Consider the following 17360-nt stretch of genomic DNA (forward strand, 5'->3'; position numbering starts at 1 on the left):
TTAATTTGCTTTTTTTTTATGGGGGGTGGGCGGGGGGAGAACCCTAATTCATGAAGAAACCTCTACCCTTATAGGAGTCTAGTAAAAGCCCCAAAACGATGAAGAAGTTTCTTCATAAAAGAAAGACCGAAAGAAAACCATCAGAGGAGGAATATGTCATCCGGAAAAGTATGTATGTGTTTTTTATTTTTAGAAAGTTGATTATAGATGAGGAATTTTTTGAAAGCAGAAGAGTCCAGCAGTGTGTTCTCAGCATCATCTTGCCCATAGGGAAAAACGCATGCGAAGGCTTGGCCTCCTTTAAGACTTTGGAATAAGCTGTCTCCTGCTGCTTTTCACCTGTATGGTTTTTGTGTTGACTATTTGGCCTTACCTGGTTTAGAAACACTAAAGGGACCTATTTGCCATGGATACATTTTTCTGTTCTTAGTTTCTGAATGCCTGAGATATTTGCCTTTACTGAGACTGACTCAATAGACCCGAAGGGAGTTTAATGTTCAGTGATGTTTTCAGTTAGTCAAGGAATCTGCCTGCTGGCATATAGAAATAGGGCTGGATTTAGAGACAGTCTGCAAAGTCGGTCAGCCAGTGGATACGTACACATTTGCCTCTGCGGCTAGAAACAAGGCACTCTGGGACACACATGAAGGAGCAAATGATGCTTCCCAAATGGGTGACAGAGCTGTGCGTATCAGTCAGAAATAGTCTGGATAAACCCTTTGCTAGACTTTAGTTTCTGTATCCCCCATCCCCCACCCCACTCCTAGGTCTGCACATGAGCGTGTTAACAGTCACTTCTAGGATGAGTTGGAGGGCCTTGGGGAGGAGAGGGAGAATCAATAACTAGCCTGGCTGGTTGGGAAAAAAATGTGTTGTGTTAGTGATGGAAAGCTTCCTTAGAGAAGGTGAGCCTTGAAATTTGATGGTGAGGAAGGGTGTGGTATATCGGCTGAGAACTGAGGCCAGTGCCAAGCCCAGTGCTGGCCCTGTAGCCTCTGAGACACTTGGGAGACCCTCTAATTTAGTGTTCCGAGTGGCTTCCAGAGCAGACCACTCTCGGTGCTGAACTCACTGGTGCTGACCGCAGAGCTCCTCAGGGCTACTGTCACTCTCGCTCCACCATGACAGCTGGTCAGCTTTTCTCTCCCGCCTTGCATGAACACCACTGGTCAAAGAAGCCAGTGCCCAGCACCCGCGTGCATCATTTCGAGGGTCCAGAGCCGTGTATCTCTGTGAAAAGTCACGATTCATTACATTTGACAGGTACGGCTGCTCTGGAAGAAGATGCTCAGATTCTGAAAGTGATTGAAGCCTACTGTACCAGTGCAAGCTTTCCACAAGGCCATGCCTCAAGTAGGTCCCCCCAGCCACTTTCTCTAATGAGTGATGTTTCTTCGCTACTGCTCACTGCCTCTTGGAAAAAGAGCAAAGCAACCCAGATGGGCTGCAGGGTGTGGAAAGCAGGTGACTTGCAGCAGAGGAGTGGGTACAAGGCTGCATCTTTCAGATAAGCTGATTTTAGCTACCAAGCAGTTTGTTTACCCACTGTTTCTTTTCACCCAGAGAGAAAGAGAGATGCAAGAATAAAAAAAAGTTGGAGGTGATAGAAATGAAAAAAAAATTTTTTTAAAGCCAATTTCCTTTGAAGTACACAAATACCTTCACCAACACTAGTTAGGAATTAAAGAGCCCAAAGGGTTCCTGTGTCTGTGAACTGATGCTAATCTCTTCTTATAGGCAGATTTGGAAAGGAAGTCAAAATATTATCTTTGATCAGCTGCATATTTAAGCAAACAGAGCTTCACCAAGCTCAAGTTTCAGAGTTGCTCTGAAAATCTGGAAATGTAGCTGCTTAGCAGGGCCTGTTGAGAGTGTCTACAATTTATCAGGGACCTATTAGCTGAGGGTATTTCCCCCAGCCACTTTCAGGCTACAGACTGAAAGTGAGATGATGTTTTCTGATTCTTCCTTGTGCTTTTATAAAAGACATGTCACATGGCTCATGTCCTTGGCCTTTCATTATTAGAGACATTAAGGATACCTGGTGTGAGGGTCTTGCCTCTGCGGAAGACATGAACTCTCCCTAAGGCTCCACTGGGACAGCCACTGAGCCCATGCTTGAGCGTGGGCAGGGCTTCCTCGGTGAACCACCCTGAGGGGTACTGTCAAAGTGACATGTCTCTAAGGGCATCATGGGAAAAGCATTCTATGTGGACATTGATACATTTTACTTTGAAGGGGAGACTGTCACACCTTGTACTTCTCAGACCCAACCTGGCTGCAACCCTGGGCATGCCTAGCCCTAATAACAAGATTCCAGGAGCCAGAAAAGGCAAGTGAGAGCAGTTTTTATTGTATAAACCAGGAAAGGGAGGGACACAAGGAGACACTAGAAGCAGCAGTCCTCCTATGATATCTGACCTCACCTCCTGCCTCCTCCTGTCTTCAGTGTGATAGAGACAGGAAATTTGCTCAGAAGTGCAGGCAGGCATTCTGGCCTCAAGAGTCACATTGTCCGCCCTCCTCCCTGGCTTCCCTTTTATGTGTGGAAAGTGTCTAGCACAGTGCTTGGCATGCAGTAAGCCATTTAGCATCATGGTGTCATGGCGACCAACACCATACATCCCTCTCAAGCCAAAAGTCCTGCTCCCCTAAAACTGATCCCTACTGTTTCTTGCTTCATCCAGTTGGTTGGTCAGTCAGCCAGTCTGCTACCCACTTATTAAGCACATACGAAGTCTTGGGCCCTGCAGAAGACAGAGACACATCTGCTTCGAGAAAGGCATGGAGATTGAGTGAAGGCAGTGAGTGTTCAGAAATTGAAGGGAATTGGCTTAGAAGAGAGGAAGCCAGTGGATCAAGGAGACAGAAGATTAAGGGATCTAGCTTTCAGAGGAAGGATCCAGAAGGGGGGCAGAGGTTGGAGGTGCAGGAGAGCTGTCTGGTCAGGTCCCATGGCTGCTCTGTCACCTTTTCCATCCCAGAGCCAGGAGATGGTGAGCAGACAGTGGTCAGGACGCCTGCATCTTTGCAGCTGTTGTGATCATCTCCCCACCCCCCACTCTACCCTTGATCAAAATGGTCTCCACTGACTCTACCTCACCCTGTAAGATGGTAAAGAGAACAAATGGGGGTGAATGATGCTTCTGAAGACCTTTTAAGCATGTTGCATCCCCGTGTAGTGCTATGTTCTGCATGATTTTTACTAAAATACAAAACACACAGAGATGGGCAGGGAAGGATGGTTGCTGGCCAGCTCTTTGCTTTGGAGGAGGCAGAACAGGAAAGGAGGGGCCCTTGGTTGAGGACAGTCTCACAGCAGCCTTTTCACATTGTTTCTGAATACAAAATGTGCCTCCGCCCCCAGGGTTGAAACAATGTATTCGGCCATTTTGAATTCCTCATGTCTGAAAGATTTCGTCAGAAAACGTGACTGCTTTTGGGGTGCCCGTCAGCCAGATGCCGTCAACAGAGACCCCTCAAAACAATTGTAGAAAGGAACAAACCCCCAATAGTCTCCTCTAGTAATCCCCCTCCCCTGCCTCTCGCTACCCTTGTTTGTAGGTGCGCGCAAAGATTCCATTCCCCAAGTCTTACTCCCCGAGGAGGAGAAACTCATCGTTGAAGAAACCAGAAGCAACGGCCAGACCATCATTGAAGAAAAGTGAGTAGAGCTGGCTAAACCTTTTCTGATATTTCCAGGGGCTGAAAAGAAGGTTCCGGCACACCAAGCCTGCACTGAAGGGCAGACCCTCCTCATCAGAGAATGAGGCCCTCTTGGTTGATGGTACAGTTGGGAGCCCAGGGAGGGCTGCTCCCACAACAAAGAGAAGGAGAAAGGAGAGGCAGAGGGGGCAGCCAGCTCCCCGGACAGGAAGGAATTTCAGAGTACAAAGGAATACCGCTCCAGATGGGTTTGGGAGGCATTGGGAAGGCCACAGCACCAATTCCCCTGCTCATGGCAATGCCCCTCGCATTTATGGACTCAGGCACTGGACTTTCAATACTTGACCTCATTTAAACTCCTACAGCAATCCAATGAGATACATTGCTTTCACCACCATTACAGATGAGGAAATTGTGATTCAAGAAAGTTATGTCCTTGACCTACCTTTGCACAGTAATGAGGGTGACCTACCAGGGGAAAATCAGGTTAAGTACTTGTTTAAACTTGAGTCATTTCTGAAGTCAGGCCTAAATTTGCATAGGACAGCTTGTTTCATAGCACTTGGCACCGTCAATATATTTTTCCATCTGGTGTATGAAGTGATACGGCCAAATGGTAAAGCACTTGGGCTCAAGAGAAGAACAGCCCTAGTTCAAGTCCAGATTCTGGTACTTGTTAGCTGTGTGACTTGGGACAAGTTCCTTCCCTTTTCTCTGCCTCAGTTTCCTCATCTATAAACTGGATGTGATAATAATACTTTCAGGGTTGCTGTGAGGTTAAATGGAATAAGTACAAAGGCTAGCACATGATAATCACTCAATAAATGATGATCATATAGTAATAGTTATTTACTTAATAGTAATAGTTATTAACTCAATAATAGTAATAATTTAATTACTATCATTATGGCTACATTCATCCGCCCAACGACTTTATGAGGCTTTCAGGGAATGGGTTACTATCCCCATTTTGTATGTGAAGAAAATGAGACCAAGAGAGGGTGATAAGAAAACTGGTTACCCAAGGTTAGAGGACTTGTAAGTTGTAGAATAAGTGGAACTCTGATCTCCAAAGTCCTTGTCCAGGGAGAGAGTGAGAGAGGAAATGACTCTTCTACAACTCAGCCAAGGTGCTTTATCCCTTTTGGAATATATGGAATCTTCCAGAAATAATGCCCTGACTTTGTGTTATGTACGCTAGTGAGAAGGGCAATGTGCTCGTGCAGATATTATAAGCTAGACAGGATCTGGTGATACCTCTCATTACAGTATGTCAGGTGATGCACCTCCCTTCCCCCAAGAGAGAAATCAGAACCTTACGAGTAGCCCTAGTCTCTTTTTTTTTACTTTTTTCTTTTTAAAAATTGAAGTAGAGTTGACATACAATAATATATAAGTTACAGGTGTACAATATACTAGTCGCTTTTTCCGTACTCACCCGAGCTGGGAAGTGAGCAGTGGAGGAGAGAAGTAATAGAAAAAGTGTAGTGACTCGGCATTGGAATGAGCTGGTGTGATGGTGGTTGTTAGCCCATGAAAATGAGGGACACAAGGGCCATTCATAGCAGTATCTCTCCCCATCCTCCAGAAAGGTCACTGGTTTTCAGAAACTGTATTTCTATAAAGCTGCTTTTCTTCTTAATACTTTGATGCCAACTATTAATCTCTGAACTTTATGTTCTAGGAGCCTTGTCGATACTGTTTATGCCTTGAAGGATGAGGTCAAAGAGCTGAAACAGGTAATGAAATTTCTCAGATCCTAACAGGCCTGCTCCCTCTTCCCTGCCACGCATGGATAAACACCCTCAGGAGAAAGCCAGGAACAAGGTGGTGAGGTGGGGGTTCCTATTTCCCTTGTGTCATCCAGGTGGGCTTTGTAGATTTTACCATGTGGCCTTGGATTTCAATTTCTGAGGCTTGCTTATATACCTATTTAGCATTTAAAGTAGGGTCCCAAACTTAGTTGCAACTTTCATGTTCCCTGACATTTGCAAACAGAATTTAAGAAAAGATAAGTCATTCATGAGCAAGTGTAAATAGAACCATAAGTCATGAATTGTGGGTTCGTCTGTCACTCTTCCTTGAGTTTGAGGACTGCCTGTATTTGGTGATGGGGTAAAGGATGGATCGTAGGGAGAGAGACCAGAAGCTGGAAGATCACTTAGGAGGCTATTACAGAACTCAGGGTGAGACATGATGAAGTCCTGAGCTGAGGAGAGAGAGCTGCTGAGGCTGCAGAGGAGGGACATGGAAGTAAAGGAGGTATATCACCGAGTTAGAGTCTGTGGAAAATGGTGCTGTGATGTGGGAATTAAGAAAGACCCAGAGGGCTTCCCTGGTGGCTCAGTGGTAAAGAGTCCACCTGCCAATGCAGGAGACACGGGTTTGATCCCTGGTCCAGGAAGATCCCACATGCCCCAGCGTAGCTAGGCCTGGGCACCACGGCTATTGAGCCTGCGCTGTAGAGCCCACGTGCCGCAGCTACTGAAGCCCGCACGCCTAGAGCCCATGCACTGCAACAAAGAAGCCACTGCAATGAGAAACCTGTGCACCACAACTGGAGAGTAGCCCCTACTCTCCACAACTAGAGAAAAGCCCGTGTAGCAATGAAGACTCAGCACAGCCAAAAATAAATAAATAAATAAAATTATTAAAAAAAAGAGAGAGAGAGAGAAAGAGCCAGAGATGGAAGATGAAACTTTTTCATCTGGGTATGTACTTTGATATGGTGGTGCCCTTCATGAAAATCAGAAACTACAGGAGAAAGAGATGTTTGGGTGATGGGGGAGATACTGGGTTCACTTTAGAACATAATGAACTTGAGGGCCTTATAACAAGTGCAGGCGGAAATATCAAGTTGGCCCTGGGGGCTGTGGACCTGGTGCTCCTGAGCTGAGATGAGGTCAGTGCCAGAGAGAATTGGGGTGGCCTCTTCATAGATACTTGAATTGAAAGAAAAGAAACAGTAAGCGAAAAGAGTGAGTCAGAAGAGGGCCTAGGCCAGAGCCCTAGAGAATGCTTGTCTTAATATTTCAGGGATTGGTCAGCAAGAAGTAGAACAATCCAGAAGCTGCTGAGGGAGAGGAGTTTGAGGAGGGAGAGTGTCCTCAGTGGTGAAGGCTGCTAAGAGGTTGAGTTTGAGGAGCCCTGTGGTAGGGACTGTTTGTTTGGTAACCAATCAGCCTTTTCCCATCATAGGAGAATAAAAGAATGAAGCAGTGCCTGGAGGAAGAGTTGAAATCAAGAAGGGACCTAGAGAAGCTGGTCCGGAGGCTGTTGAAGCAAACTGATGAGTGTATTCGGGCCGAGTCCAGTAGCAAGACCTCCATTCTCCCATAACCATCACTGTGCGGCTGGCAGAGGGTGCCTGTAGGGTGTCGGGAAATGTCCAGCTGAGTGATCTGACTCAGTTTGCTCACTTCTCTGGTTTTTATTTCATTTCTTAGTCTCTGTGTGTGTCTGTGTGTGTGTGTGTGTGTGTGTGTTTGGATGAGTGTTTGTGGTTGTTTGGTTATTGGTTGGTTGTTTATTTTTTTGACAGGAGTAAAAAAGCAAGAGGGGGTGGGAGAAGTCTCCCCAGAGTCTTTTCCAATAGTAAGCAAAGGGAAGCTATTGTAGGCAGATGACTCACAGGGCCTTCACATGGCCTTCAACTCATAGTGCCTCTTTACCAGCCATTATCCTTGGGTCACTCTTGTTGGGCTGGCTGCTCTCCCCAAGTGGCTGGCCACGGCTTATTAAATGTGAACTTGACTTTCCCCCTAATGCTTCCCTCTACCTGGCAGTCCCTCAGTACCTAATTTACAGAAGGCAACATTTCTGGAACTCTGACTGGGGAAGGTGAAAGGCAAATATGTTTGCCCAGTGATCCAGCTGCCCTTCCCTGACCCAGCCTGTGCCACCCTCAATACCCACTTTTTAAAATGACTACCCTGTGTTGTCTATAAGACCAAGAAAACTGTAGCACCCTTCCTCCTTTCGTGTTGGTTTATGTTTCCATTCTGTGGGGCAGAAGCTCTGGTCACCCACGCCAACACCAAATCCATTAGCAGCCTGCACTGGAGTGTCTTCCCCTCAGTAGCCGACTTGCCCATCTCTTGCCAGTGCATGCTAGGTTTTGTCCCTGGCCTTCTGCCTTGTGTAGAAGTTTTCTATTTCCCCAGTGCTTTAAGCCAACCATCCCAATTGGTGTGTAAATTGGTTTGTGTGTGCTTTTGCTTTTTTAAAATGTAAACTGTGAGCAGTTCCTTTTATCTATGTCACATATTCAAGTTGCAACTTCTCATCCTTCAGTCTACACTGAGGTGATGCGGCGCCCTAGCAGACAGCTTTAATTCCCTTGATTGTCCTCCCATATATGCTGTGAGATGCTGTAATAATCATCAGCCTCTTTGAGTAGGACTCTAAGCATGATTTGCAGATATGTGCTGTTGGGCCTGTTTATACAGCTGAAAGGAAAGGGCCCCTCTAGTAGCTGTGTGCTGGTTCCTAGCAAAGCTGATTATTTGGAACTGGTTTACTCAAGTTGTTCATCGAGTCAAACCCTTGCTGAGGGTTTCTAATATCTGAGAAATTAGAATTGTGATAAACCGGGTGTAGAAGACGGTCATGGCAGGGCAGCACACATCCAAATCCAGCACAGCCGAAGTTGCACCCTGCCCCTGTCTCTCCCCAAAAGAGGCAATTTGGCCAGATGGGGGAGATCGCTGGAAAGAGAGGTCAAGGACCAATGGACAGATCAAAGTTGTCTCCCAGATACATTCAGTAGGTACTTATAACTGTGGGTTTTGCAGTTGTTGTTTAGAAACCAAACTTGAACTCCCCAGCTTGCTAAGCCCTTTTCCTTTTTAGTACGGGGTAGGGGGAGGTCTCAACTCCCATAGCTACCTGTTATGGGGCTGTTGACTGCTTGCCACACAGCAGAAATTACATCATCCACAGGAAATGGACTTTTCCTGCAGACCAATCTCAGCCAACCACACACAGCTGTCTTTGGAAGCTGAAGCCCGAAGAAGACTTCTTGGAATGGCTGTGTTCTGTTTTTAGCCCAATGATTTAGACATGCCATCCTTCACTTCCAGATGAAAAACAACAATAACAACACAGATCGTAGCACCTGCCCTGTCTGTGGTTAGTCAATGGCTTGCAATAAATGCGCAAACTATATCTGTAGGAAACATTTTTTGTGATTACAAATACTTTAGTTGATAAGGTATATAGGATTGCTTAAAATATTGAAAGGTCTTTATTTTAAAGTGACGTGTCTATATGCATGTTTTGGGGGTGTGGCCCTTCTGATGAGAGGCCCTGGGTATTCTGGGTAATGTAGCTTTTGCAGAGTGGTGTCCACACTCACACTCAATAATCCTATACAGGAAATGAAGCCATGTTAACCTGACAGCAGTGTCTCCATAGTTGTGTTGTTTACAATACTCTATAAATGGGTCCCTGTTACCCTGTAGTTAAACCGCTACCCTTCGAGGCCTTTCAGTTCCTCTTCTGTCGTGTCCCTTCTTACACAAGCTCAAATTTTCTAACTTGTTTTTATTTTGAAGACTTTTAAAATGGACATTTTCAATAAATAAGAATAACAATGCTTTATAAAATAAGTCCTGTGTTTCTTCTTCTTTTCTTTCTTTCTTTCTTTCTTTTTTTTTTTTTTTTGCTAACTGGTGTGTGGAAAGATTTCTCATACTGTGTCAGCTTCCTTTCCTGTTTCCCTCATTAGTTATCCACGCTCATCAGGCCCCTGAACTAGCTTCTATCTTTTTCACTCAGGGCAGATGATATTTGTTCCCCACTTTACAGAGATAATATGTCTCTTGAGGGAGAATGTCCCTTAACTTAATCACCCGTCTTCTCCTGGCCCCAAACCAGAAACTGTCTGTACCTCTTCTTGCCATTTTTCTTCAACATTAAAGATAGAGATATTCACTTTCCTCTTCAAACTTATCCCTTGAGAGATATTCACTTTCCTCTTCAAACTTATCCCTTGATCTTCAGTCTTGTTTCCATCTCTCTGTATATTTAGCAGGATTTTGCCAATTTTGCTCTATTTTGACCACAGTTGGAATGCTGGTTTCAGCGGTCAGGGTGAAAATATTTGCTCCCAAACAAGATAGCTGCACTGGGTATTATTGGTTGCTACTCAGCATCCATTCCTCTTCCTACCTTACCCCAAGGCTAAAAAATAACTATCTCAGACTCCCTTGCAGCTAGGATTCTGGATACAATGTGGGTTCTGATACATTTTCAGTTCTGCCAATGAGATGCCTTTGCACAAGGTTGAAAGGTTTCAGTTAGGCAGAGGCTCGCTTCCCAGGGCTTGGTGGCTGACATGGAAATCCAAAGACACATTTGTGGCTTCTGTACTACATTCTGTACTCACAGCTTTGTGGATGACAGACTCTAGCAGCAGCCGTATCTCCTGGAGCTGGATTTGGATCATCACCACTGTGCTATGACCTTGACAGCCATTAGTCTAATGGAAGCCCCCTGGCTTCCACTTCTGTAGTCATCAATTTTGTAGACACCTGATACTACTCTGCTTGAGATCGCTTCAGTGGTTTGTTTCCTACTCTGAAGCAATAGCTATAACACTGCACCTCCTGTGTGCTAGGCTCAGCACTGTTTTACATGGTTAAATTCCTGTAACCCTCAAAACAACCCTATTAGGTATTCACTATTGATATCCCCATCTTACAAGTGAAGAAAGGTACAGTGATTGAACAATATGCTGGTGTGTGTGGAGCAGGGATTTGAAACCCTGGTCTTGGATCCATGTTCTTTCTACTGCATTGCCTCTTCTACACATGACACTTGCCAAGTTGGCCTCTACCTTGGCCATCTACTCTCCTGAAGTCACTGATGAGCTCTTATTGACAAATGCAGGGAGGACTTTTCAATATTCATCCTGACCTCTCTTCAGTATCTGACCCTTTGTTATGCAGTTGCTAAATCGTCTCAACTCTTTGTGACCCTGTGAACTGCAGCTTGCCAAGCTTCCCTATCCTTCATTATCTCCTGGAGTGTGCTCACACTCATGTCCATTGAGTCAGTGATGCTATCTAACCATCTCATCCTCTGTCATCCCCTTCTCCTGCCTTCAATCTTTCCCAGCATCAGAGTCTTTTCCAGTGAGTCAGCTCTTCACATCAGGTGGCCAAAGTATTGGAGCTTCAGCTTCAGCATCAGTCCTTCCAATGAATATTCAGGGTTGATTTCCTTTAGGGTTGACTGGTTTGATCTCCTTGCAGTCCAAGGGACTCTCAAGAGTCTTCTCCAGCACCACAATTCAAAAGCATCAATTCTTTGGCGCTCAGCCTTCTTTATGGTCCAACTCTCACATCCATACATGACTACTGGAAAAACCATAGCTTTGACTATATTGACCTTTGTCCCTTGCCTCCTTGTTAAATCTCTACTTCCTTGGCTTTCATGATCCCAACTTTCCTGGCATTCATTCAATCTTTCTGACCACCCCACAGTCTCCTTTGCTGGATCTGCCTCCTGCCTGCCCCATGAATGTTGCTGATCCTTAATGCTCTTTTCCTCTTCTCTTTCTTTCTATTGCCTCTTCCTGGACAATCTTGTCTATTCCTATAACTTCATTTATCAAAGTACAGATGACTCCCTTGTCCATATTTTTCTATCCCGACCTTTCTCCTGAGCTCCAGACCCGTGGAGGCAGCTACCTTGTGGACATTTCAGTTTGGATGTCCTATAGCACCTCAGAGTCAGTGTGTCCCAAACTGGACTCCTCATTTGTAGCCCCAGATCTGCTCTTCCAGTGTTTCCTATCCCAATAAATGGCATCCCTGGCCACTTAGTTGCCCCAACCAGAAAAATAGGCATTATCCTTCTTTCCTTTCTCTCCCTCAACCCTGTATAAACGTATACATTAACCCTTTATACATATAGTCATCAAGTCTTACCATTTTTAACTCTGCAGTAGCCCCTGAATTTCTCTCCATCCTCCATTGCCCATTTCTGGTGCTTGTCATCTCTCCCTCAGATTCATGCATCTCTTTGCCTCTTGTAGTCTGGCCTCTTTGGTGCCAGTAGAATGATTATCTAAAAGATCTGACTATATCACTGACCTGTTTAAAAATGTGGTGTCTTGCTACTACCACACTCAGTAAATTTTGATCTCCTTGAATTTCTCTTAAGTCCCAAATATGTCATTTGTCCTGTCTAGAATCCCTTTCCCATCCCTGTACATCAAACAACTTCTTTCTTTTTCCATTTAGACTCAGGTCAAGTATCTATATGAACTCATGATCTCCAAAACACATGTGCATATATATCTCTGCATGTATATGTGTCCATTTATGTACATGTAGTGTGTATGTTTATATGTATTAGGATTGCCAGATAAAATACAAGATGCCCAGTTAAATTGGAATTTCAGCTGTACATCAAATAATGTTTTAGTATATAGCAGGTCCCAAATTTTGAATGGAATATATTTATACTAACTTTTTCAATGTTTACCTGAAATCCAAATATGACTGGGTATCCTGAATTTTTATTTGCTATGGATGACAAACTTTGGTATGTATGTGCATATACATGTACATCTAAATGCATACATTTCCTAAGAGAAGTGACATCTTAATACAATGAACACGCCTAGTGCCCACAACTTGGTTTCTACACACTATACTCTGCACTGAAAGGAAGAAGGGCTTCTTGGAGAAAGAGCTGATTCTACATGTGAGGCAGGAAAGGTACAAGATGAGCCTGGAACATCTTGTTCTGCCAGAAAGTGATGCTCAGAAATATGAGAGGGGCATGTGAGAAAGACCCAGGTGTGAACTTGAAGAGGCTCTTACTGGCCAAACCAGGGATAATTTGAGCACCAAAATACAGTTAATGAATTAGAAAACACTGGAAAAAGTAGAAATCTATGAGTCTATACCGATAAATAAGGGGAGAAAAGGAAGGTTCTTGTTTATAATACCATGATTATTGACTGGTAAACGAGAAAGGAACTCTGGAGTTGGAAAATCCCTGTTTTGCAGCCATTGTAGTAAAGACCGATTCAGGCCAAAATTTCCATTGGATGCTAAACGTAGAGGGAAACTTTGATGATGAGCAAATTACTTGCATGGTCTTAAAGTGTTTCCCCAAAGAGTGCTTACTAGTTGCAAGGTAGGAAATAGTAACTCTAGATAGAGTGGGGATATTGGACAGCACCTGAAGTGAGGGATCACAGTTTATATCAACAATGAGAGGCCAATGACCATCACTTGCCTCCAAATAGGACACCTGAGAAGAACACATCAGGTATGTAGTTTTCCATCCAAAAAGCGTAACCTGATTTTAACCATGGGGAAATATCAGACAAACTCAAAATAAGGAACAATTTTAGGGACTTCCCTTGTGGTTCAGTGGTTAAGACTGCTTCCACTGCAGGGGGCACAAGTTCCATCCCTGGTTGGGGAACTAAGATCCCACATGCCACAGAGCCAAAGAAAAAAAAGGAAAAAACAAGCAAACAAAAGAATTTAAGGAGCTCAGAGAGCTGTTTTTCTCTGCCAGGTGAGCACAAATGCTCTTCTAGATTGGGCTTCAGCATGTGCTGTTAGGTCAGTATACCAACGTATTTTTCTCACATGAGGCCCTCTGTGAGCTGACTCCTCCTGCCTGCTCCCCAGAACCCTTTATTTGTCTTCATACGTTTGCTTTTACACAATTCGCTCTATCTCTTGGGCCCTCCTTTCCTCAATGTGGTCCCTCTCCCCCAACATCCCCTAAGGCTCGATCTGTGCCACATGTCCTGGAAAGCCTTTCCTGAAACCCACCTTCTCTTGCTTGTCCTAGTTACATGTCCTTCCCGTGTATCCCTTGTAACACTGATTCTGACCCATCTTGCAGCATTCATGGTGGGCTTTCAACGTTTGCACACCTGTGATGCAAAATTCTGTAAGCTACTTGACAGCAAAGACTGGGTCATATCCATTGTATGCAAAGCACAGAACCAACTCACTATTGGGTGGGTGGGTGGATGGATAAAAAACCAAATCTTTGGGACTTCCGTGGTGGTCCAGTGGTTAAGACTTCACCTTCCAATGCAGGGGGTGCAGGTTCAATCCCTGGTTGGGGAGCTAAGATCCCACATGCCTTGTGGCCAAAAAACCAAAACATAAAACAAGCAATATTGTAATGAATTCAATAAAGACTTTAAAAATGGTCCACATTAAAAAAAATCTTTCAAAAAATACACATCTTTAACTCATAGTAACAAGAAATGTGAATCAGATTGAAGATGTGTTAAAGGTTTCATGTGGGATTTTAAGAAATGGCAACCCATTCCAGTATTCTTGCCTGGAAAATTCCATGGACAGAGGAGCTTGGCAGGCTACAGCCCATGGGGTCGAAAAGAGAAGGACATGACTGAGCATGCATGCATACACACACGCAGTTACCATCAGAGAGGTACAGAAGATAAGTTTAGTGACCAAAATTACTGGGCCGTAAATGGAGTTACATTAGCAGGGAAAATGTGATGGATAACTCAGTGGAACTCCAGGAATGAAGAATGGAAAGCAGCTATATATTTAAATGGTTTTCTTGAGAGTTGCTGAATTGCCTCTAGGGGTTACTCAGAGGAGTATGGTATGGAAGGAGGGGGCCTTATTATTATTATTATTATTAATTTTATTGAAGTACAGGCTTCCCTGATAGCTCAGTTGGTAAAGAATCTGCCTGCAATGCAGGAGACCCCGGTTCGATTCCTGGGTTGGGAAGATCCCTCTGGAGAAGGGATAGGCTACCCACTCCAGTATTCTTGGGCTTCCCTTGTGGCTCAGCTGGTAAAGAATCCACCTGCAATGTGGGAGACCTGGGTTCAATCCCTGGGTTGGGAAGATCCCCTGGAGAAGGGAAAGCTACCCACTCCAGTATTCTGGCCTGGAGAATTCCATGGACTGTATATAGTCATGGGGTCGCAAAGAGTTGGACATGACTGAGTGACTTTCACTTCACAGTTGATTTACAGTGTTGTGTTAGTCTCTGGTGTACAGCAAAGTGTTTCAGTTATACATACATATGCATATTCTTTTTCATGTTCTTTTCCATTACAGTTTATCACAGGATATTGACTATATTAATACATCCCTGTGCTACATAGTAGGACCTCATTTATTTTGGAAGGGGGAAGTTTATATGCTGACATACTTTATGTTGGGAACCAATGATTTAAAAAAAAAATCTTCCTAAGTATCCTGAGTGTCAGGAAGCATTTAACAAGAGGCTTCCTGTGTGCTGTTTTGGATCTGTCAGGAACCCTCTGGCCCTTATTGATTCCTGAATATTCAGGAATTAAGAGGAGAGGCACGCCTTTCCCGGGGCTGAGGAATCCAGGCATTTCTCATTACGGTGATAAGTACCCTCTTCCTTTTTATGAGCCATACGGTAAAAGGTGATTGTTTGCAACTCTCTCTTTGATAGGGATCATCTTATGTTTTGTAAGTCTGGAATTTTAATCTTTATCTTTGCTGAGAATAACTACAGTATATATGCCCACGCCATGTTGATTAAAACACCTTTGCTCCATCAGAGCTTTGGTCCCCGTGTCTTTCTTTCTCTTTCTCTCTCTCTCTATTTCTGGCTAATTCCTTGGAGCGCGGAGGCCCGCTGAGCTCACTTTCTTGCCCGGGCTTCTAAGACCCTCTGGAGAAGGCGCACTGCGCCTTCACCCACTCGAGAGGGCGCCCGGTGCCTCCGCGCAGCAGCGCGAGCCCTGAGAACAGGGCTCTATTGGCTTTCCGCGTAAACCAGGGGATATCAGCCTCTTTCTCTCTCTTACTCTCCGGACCACCAGGTTCCGGTCCATTAAAGGACCAACAAGCGCTATCAGCCTCTTTCTCTCTCTTACTTTCTTATCGTCGACTCTGGACCACCAGGTTCTGGTCCATTAAAGGACCAACACTGAGGATGGAACTTGGAACTGCTTAAGGCCACTGAAAAGTTTGGCAACCCCCAGCCTCTGATTGTTAATCATTTTTGACAATGAAACTATAGGAAAGTCTGCTACACACAGACCTGCTCTAGTATTTGGTATATGTTCTTGTTCTAGCCTTGCCTTTTTTTTTTTGTTGTTTTTGCTTTCACTTTGCTTCAAATTGGGTGTGGTCTTTGGTCTACTACATAGTAAGGGCTTTCATGTGTACCTGGGCTGCCATTCACCTTGGTCTCGGAAGTTTCAAACATTTTAAGGTGCCATTCTGTCTGCCTATGCCACTGGGTGCAGGCTGGTGTGCTGGGGACCACACGGGGACCCCCTTTGGTGCTCTTTATAGGATGATCTGTTCCAGAGAGCAGACTCTGCTAGGGGCTTTCTGAGAATGGTCTCATCAAATCCTCATCAATTTTGCAAAGCAGGTATTTTTAGCATCTCCTCACTTTACAGATGAGGATACCAAGGCCCAGAGTAGATGAAATGAATTGTCTGTGGTGATAATGTTGGAAAAACAGTGGAGTGTGGATTAAGACTGTCTCTGTCTGACTCCAGACTTAACCACTGCACTACACTGAGGATTTCCGGTATTTTTTTTTTAATAGAGATGTGCTTCACAGAGCAAAAGAAAAATAGTGAAAATCATGTTCCCTGTCTGTGTCTCCAAAGTATTTCAGACTGCTCTAAAGGCTTAAGGTAGTGCGACTTCTAACAATGCGGTCAGGCCCTCTGCTGCTGCTGCTGCTGCTGCTGCTAAGTCACTTCAGTCGTGTCTGACTCTGTGCAACCCCATAGACGGCAGCCCACCAGGCTCCCCCATCCCTGGGATTCTCCAGGCAAGAACACTGGAGTGGGTTGCCATTTCCTTCTCCAATGCATGAAAGTGAAAAGTGAAAGTGAAGTCACTCAGTCGTGTCCAACTCTTAGCAACCCCTAGCAACCCCATGGACTGCAGCCTACCAGGCTCCTCCGTCCATGGGATTTTCCAGGCAAGAGTACTGGAATGGGGTGCCATTGCCTTCTCCCTGGAAACAGTCAAATGCAACACAAAATGTGTTCCTTCCTGGAGCCCAGGAATCTATGTGTTGTTTTTTTTTCTAACTGGGGCCCCTGTATTGCTAGCTTGCCAGGGCACACTTCGTATTTGGAGACATTTGCTTCCTATCAAGGAACTCAGACAGTCCTGTTTATACATTATTTTCTCTTTATCTGAAAATAAAAATCACTGATCATCTCAAGCATTCTTCTCCCCACTTGGTAGCGGGAATGCAGAGTGATATATTTACAAAAATAAATTTAGTTTGATAATTTATGATCAGAATATTATTAATATAGGTAGATCAGAAACAGACCCAAGTCCTCGTCATTTACTGGAACAGCTTTGAAAATATTACATGAAGTTTGTAACCAACATCATGGACTATCTTGCCAATGATCATGTGCTATTTTGCAAAATAAAAATATATTATCTGTTTTTATCAACAGTATAATTTTCAGTCATTCTCTCCTCCCTGAGTATATTTTCATCCTATAAATATTTTTGATGTCATGAAGGTTTCTACAGTATGGCAAATTCTTGCTTTCACCAACACACAGAATTATTTCATGGACTCCTGGGTTGAAAACAGCTGCATGCACTAATTCACTGATTCCTTCCCACACAAAGAATAAAGAACCAATTCTGTGCCAGACCCTCGGTAGACGCCAAAGTTACTGTCTTAGAAAAAGTCTT

At 44.3% G+C, this 17360-nt stretch overlaps 1 protein-coding gene across 8 annotated transcripts in view; it reads left to right on the forward strand.

Annotated features, from left to right (window-relative positions):
* Positions 1-9275, forward strand: part of ARHGEF6 (Rac/Cdc42 guanine nucleotide exchange factor 6) — a 116649-nt gene extending 107374 nt beyond the window's left edge. For all 8 annotated transcript variants that reach the window (XM_070463253.1, XM_070463252.1, XM_020875337.2 and 5 more), the window contains 5 exons: positions 75-168; positions 1264-1353; positions 3565-3664; positions 5351-5405; positions 6865-9275. In XM_070463253.1, coding sequence (XP_070319354.1) covers positions 75-168; positions 1264-1353; positions 3565-3664; positions 5351-5405; positions 6865-7005 — 480 coding nt within the window. In that variant the 3' untranslated portion in view covers positions 7006-9275. The remainder of the gene's footprint in view (positions 1-74; positions 169-1263; positions 1354-3564; positions 3665-5350; positions 5406-6864) is intronic.
* The last annotated feature ends 8085 nt before the right edge of the window (positions 9276-17360 follow it).

Source organism: Odocoileus virginianus, unplaced genomic scaffold (assembly GCF_023699985.2).
Source record: "Odocoileus virginianus isolate 20LAN1187 ecotype Illinois unplaced genomic scaffold, Ovbor_1.2 Unplaced_Contig_1, whole genome shotgun sequence".
NCBI lineage: Eukaryota > Metazoa > Chordata > Mammalia > Artiodactyla > Cervidae > Odocoileus > Odocoileus virginianus.